Here is a 6,118-nt window from a genome sequence, read left to right on the forward strand (position 1 = left end):
GGCTTTGGGGTTTTAAGATTCAAAACCTGTCTTTGTTGCCACAACAACTTTATGTTAGAAAAAACTCTTCAGTCACTAAAAGATAGCTTTTAAAGCAAAATATCTTCCTCTCTTGTATTCACAATCCAAAAATTATTTTTGAAACTTAGAGAATGCTAATTGCATGATTTTAAGGAGACTAGATGTTAGAAAAGAGTAATGAATTCACTTTTTCAGCAACAATTCAATTACATGTCAATATTTTCTACTTTATCATAGACTTTTATATAAATGTTTAGTTTAGAAACAAATGTTCATTTCAATGTAGTTTAAACAGAATTTTGAAGTAATATACACCTTAAATTGAAATTACTGATACAAAGTGAGTTGACATAAACTCATCTCTGGGGTAATGCTATACTTAATGCAGAAGATTCATATTTGAATTTTTCTGAAGTGACAAAAGATATTTAAGATACAGTTATTTTTTTACTTGCATGAAAATTGTTGGCAGAATTAACTTAGTAATATTTCTGGAGGTCCAGTTGGCAGACATTTGTGTGCATACTTAGTTTTTATGCATTCTTTGGTAGCCCTCTGAAAATCACTGGTAATATCCTACAAACATAGTATTACTCTGGGCCTAACTGTTGGTAAAAACTGCAAACATGTTGCACAGCACCCTGTAGGTGTGCTTCTATAATCTTCATTTCTCATGAAGTGTTTACCAGTTCCAGTTTGACCTGGCACAGCAGAACATCTTCCTAAATGTACTGCGTAATTCTGGGCTTCGGAATGCAAAAATCATAGGGTCGATGATTGCATTGCACATTATGAGCGTCCCATTCACGTGGAAAATGGACATGTAGCAGGCACAGTAAGGGTTATGTGGGCAAAACCTTGCTAAAAGAATGTGAAGAACAAAGGGGGCCCAACAGCAAAGGAAAACTCCAAGGAAAATAGTCAGTGTAATGGCTCCTTTCATGTTAGTTCTCTGATGGACTGTGCTGGTTGGCAGTGAGGCTATCTTTTTAGCATGAGATCGAGCCAGGAGGAACATATGGACATAGAGGCACAGTATAAAAAACATCATTAAAGGGAACAGGATGGTGAAGGGAATGACTGTTGCTGCTTCATAGGAGAAGAGGGAAATGGCAATGCTACTGCCAGTGCAGAATGTCCAAATGATTGCCAAGATAACCGAGGCCCTTCTCAGTGTCATGATATTATGGTACCTCAAAGCATAGAAAATAGTGATGTATCTGTCTGCTGCAATAGCTAACAAGCTGAAAATTGACCCCAGTAAAGACAGAATGAACATGGAATCCATGGCATCATCCAGCTTTTTCTCAAAGTCCCCACGACGTGTCAGGTATCCCATTTTGCACAAGATGATAAAGATGTTCTCCAAAGTTTTGTACAAGCTACCTAACATGTCTGAAATGGCTAAGCTGCAAATGAAGAAGTACATGGGCAAGTGCAAATTCTTATTTCTAAGAACAGCAATAAGGACAAGCAGATTTTCCAGTATTCCAACAGCAGCAACTGTGAAAAAAACTTCCTCTGGCACCACGACCTGGGTGCAGTCAGTGATATTTAAGGAGAAATCACTTATATTTTCGAGGGAAGGAATGCTCATCTGCCCTGGGTGTTTGATTAGGTTGGAAGGTCTCCCAGTGCTCATTTCTTCTGGTCGTGGATAGATTCTGGACTGTTTTTTTCAGGCTTGGCTTTATTCTGAAGCTGACTTGTCAGTCAGATCATTCTTCTTTTGATGAAGTCTTTCTCCTTCATCTGGAGCAATTTTAAGACTTAACTGAAATGTTTCGGATTTCTCCTACAATAAAACACATAGAAATATAAATACCAGGAAGAAATTTACCACACAGATATGGCAAAAATAGACATTTGAAATATCACCTATTGCAATGGAATTAACATGTATCATCATCAGAAAGAGACAAAGCTGGTTTGGATAAAACAAGAGCTGCTCCAGGGTTCTCTGAGCCTTAGAGGAAAACAAAGTGTAAATTCTCTTTTAGCTTCAAAGCAGTTTTAAAAAATATATGTAGTTTTCTTTACTGATGAGCATCCCACATTTACTGAAACTGATTTGACAGAATTCAAGAGTTTGGCAATCTTTGCTGGCCCAGCTGTTTGCTTTGAGAAAGTTTGGCATTTCTAACAAGATTTGCAGTATTATTAGACACAAATAAGATCAAAGCCAAGATAAGCTGTTTTCCAGGACAGTAACACATTTACCACCACGCTGTTGATAGTTTGAAATGCCCTCAATTTAGGTGTGAACACTTGTAAATATTGATGTTTTTAGAGGCACATTAGATACTAGTGAGACGCTGCTTCTTCATATAAACTGAAAGCATTTTTTGATTTGATGAACATATTTCCAATGCAGATTAAGAACCAAAGTACAATATTTTCTTGGCTGTATTTTGCAATTATCTAAAAGACCAAATGTTTATTTCAGCATCAATATGATGTTTTCCTTTCTCCATATTGATTCTGATCTAAACTACATCAAAGCAAACAGGAATGTTTCCAAAGGATTAGGCTTTTTAGGTTTTTCACTAATGTATAAATGGATATGATATTAATTTAGTTTGGATATTACTCATAAACAATAAGACCCACTTTTTCTTGCCATTTTTATAACCCCACCTGTGAAATACAGATGCAGTTGCTATTTGAAAAGTCCCCTTTCTAAAAGAACTGATATATTCCCCCTCTGTTTTTAAGTTTAAAACAGCTTTAACACCTTCAAAGTCTTGAAACTCCTTTGGATATTTGTTCATAGTCAGGGCTGCCAAATGCCATAATACACTCTGTTACTCTTTCAAAGGGAGAAGTCAAAAGTTTTAAGTATTTTGTATACAAATGATGTTCTCTGCAAATGTTAGTGGGTATCAGTAATCGGGACAGCTGAACTGCTGCTTGAATGTGATTAACCTTAATGCAGTTGAATGTGTTTGGCCACTTCTCAATTGAAAACAGGTTTTTGACCTGGGTTTGCTAACGTTATCTGCAGAGGTTGCCAGTAAGGTGCTACTTGTGGTGAAGAATGCTGAGACTTGGACCACCAGCCATCAGGATTTCAACTGAAATGAGCTCACTTAAGAGAAAGCATTCAAGAGAGTACCCATACTTATCTGAAAATGAAGGTTGTGTCATGGAATAAGTGAACTGTATTGCATTGCAGCACATGTGAATGTTCCCAAAGACAATTAGATCAAGATCTGTCAGTATGTGAAGGAAGGAGTTACTAACAAGAGATTCATCAATGTCTTTGTAATGATATGTTTTTCCTTTTCTCACCTAGAGCTACTGTCACAGTTAAGTTTTATGTTTTCTAATCTAGCAATCTGTTTAACAACTTAATTTTCACTCTTAACAGAAAGTCAACACAGATGCTTCAGACAAAGCCTCATTTCAATGGGATTTAAACAGGACAATCAGTTGGCAAAAATGCATTTGTTAAGTCACGATTCTCTCAGAACTGTTTTTCAATGTTTCTTTGCTGATATAGTCATATTGCTGAACTAATTTGCATGACAAACATGAAGGTTCCTTCACTGAAAACATACAGTATTATGAATGGCATGATATATTACATCTACCACTTATGATTTTACAGTAACTTCATATTAAGTACAGCATTTGGTTAGAGCAGAGAATTTATAAGGGCTTTAGTGTAATTACAGTAAACTGAATAATTACATTATGCCACTTAATATTGTTTTCAAACAATGAATAGAAAGCCAGCAAAAGACATTCTTATTTTAGATTCTGATTGCAGCATGTATACATGGTTATTGCACACTATTTTATTAAGGTTCCATCTTGCCAATTATCTCCTTTTTTGATGCTTCAGTGTGGTGCACAGTCATATTTCTGTCTAAGACCTCCCAGACAGAAATATCTATCTATACAGTGTTGTACACAGGTAGTAAATCCAGTGCTTGGTCTACGCTATACACATTATATCATGCATCTGCAGTAAGTCACACATTTACAGGATTCTTTCACTTCTACACGTCTACTAGGTATTGTGCATGAAGTAATTTATCACTTTTAAGCAGTGTAGAACAGACAGACTACACATGGGATGTAAAGCCATTGTGGACATGATGAGTAATCTCAGTGTGTCCTAAAAGCTAATGGAAAAAGAAGACATCTTGGAGCTTGGATGCATGTTTCCACTGGATACAGAAATTAGAGCCAAGGTCACTTCATACAAAGCTATAAATAATCATCAGGTAAAAAAAAAAAAAAGTACCCTCCTGTGTTGTTTACAGTGCCAGAGACAGCTTGGATGCAACAGATTTCCTCTGCACTGTCAATACCTTTGCTTCATCATTGTACTGGCCAGATAAAGGGTTCATGTCAGTCACCAACAGCACCCTCTGAAAGACCTCAGATTTATCTTCTGTAGGTATCTGCAAAGTCAACTGTTTACAGCTAGTGGTTGTGTGCTAGAATTGTTCAAAATAAAACAAAACAATTTAAGAATAAACAAATGCCTTATACTACAACCTTTTTTCCCTGGCAAAGGCTGAACTATTTGGATTTTACCTTTCACAAGGTCATTCAGTCTAAGAATAAATTTGCCTGACTGTAGCAAGAAATGTAAATGAGTCAAAAAGCAATAAATGACAAAAAAGACCTTGTAAGTTTGAAACACAATTGCAAATGTAGTTGTATCACAAAAACTGCAAAAAGCTCCACCTGTTTTCATGTTTAAATTAGGTCCCAGAGGGAGAAATCAGCAGGTCAGTAACACTGGATATTCAGAAACATTATTTATCTAGAAAGAGGCAGTCTCCTGAGCTGGTATAATGGGCAATGAGCTGATGGCAACAGTGAAATTACTAAAAATACATACATTTGTAATATTATCAGTAATTTCTATTTGGTTTATAGTTATCTAAAGCAAGATGAAGCAGGAAATGGGGAGACTGGAAGCCAGGACCAGAAACTATACTGACAATATTGTACAAACTTAGGAAAGAAATAGAATTCAGCTTACATGTCAATTGTATTCATCCACCATGATTATGGTTTGGCTCTTAACAAAACTCTGGCACTTGGAAAGCACATTCACACTGGTATATATTACACAGCCAGCCCCAGTACTTCAGCTTGTGACAAGGCTGAGAATGCCTCTGTGCATGCTGGGAGCTCCCAGCACTGTGCAGGATTAGCCTTGGACAAAAAGCATAATTCTCTCCTGTGTACTCAGTGCCTACTGATTACAAAAATTCAATCTTCTCTACAGTTGAAATATGATGACTTAGCAACTGAAAGGTCTGGGAGTAATAGGTCTGCACTTGATTTTTTTTTTTTGATGAAAACTTATTCATTAAATAAATAAACAACACACTTCCCTCAATCCCAAAGTGTTAACTAAATTGACCTGGTCAGCTGTGAGAGCAACAGAAGTAATTTCAGCTGTGAACTATAATTATAAGCTATAGTAAAGAAATTATATACCGTAAATGCTGTGTAATTTCCCCCCCTTTTTTTAATCTATTAATTTTTTACTAGAAAACCATGCCTCCCTTTGTTGGAGAGACCCCAAGCTGTATTTACTCTCTAAACAGTTGGCAGTAAATAAAAACTGAAAGGGTATTGAGTAGTCTCTTCTGTTTTTGGACTGCACAAAAGAGCTAACTAGCCAATTATATAGATGCAATGATTTGTTTCTAGAACCATGAAATGTATTAATTCCCTGTCCTTCTATGTATATATTTTTTTAAAAAAAGTAATTTATAAGGAATGAAAAAGAACAAGTGTTTTGTGTTTCAGACATAGTATTTACAGTATAATTCACAATCCATTCACTGTATAGAGGTACTTGTCACTTGAAATACCATGACCTTTTCTCAATCCAAAAAAGTCTCCTATGTATTAATAAATGCCTTCTGATGTCATTACCTCTAGCATTTCATCCCCAAAGCTATCCAGTGTATTGGTTTAAATAAAAGTACCTTGGGCAGCAGGGCACCTGGCAATTGGTTCAGCTTGGTTTTCCTTCTAAAACTTGGTCATAGTGGAATACTAATCCCTTGTGGAGGTGGTTGGACAAGTGTGTCTGACTGGTTATACTGCCTGGTGCTGCTTA

At 36.2% G+C, this 6,118-nt stretch overlaps 1 protein-coding gene across 1 annotated transcript; it reads right to left on the reverse strand.

Annotated features, from left to right (window-relative positions):
• Positions 1-703: 703 nt before the first annotated feature.
• Positions 704-1,663, reverse strand: MC2R (melanocortin 2 receptor). The gene has a single exon (XM_074847773.1). It carries the CDS (start codon positions 1,661-1,663, stop codon positions 704-706), a length of 960 nt encoding a protein of 319 aa, XP_074703874.1.
• Between the last annotated feature and the right edge of the window lie 4,455 nt (positions 1,664-6,118).

This window comes from Strix aluco, chromosome 1, assembly GCF_031877795.1.
Source record: "Strix aluco isolate bStrAlu1 chromosome 1, bStrAlu1.hap1, whole genome shotgun sequence".
Lineage (NCBI taxonomy): Eukaryota > Metazoa > Chordata > Aves > Strigiformes > Strigidae > Strix > Strix aluco.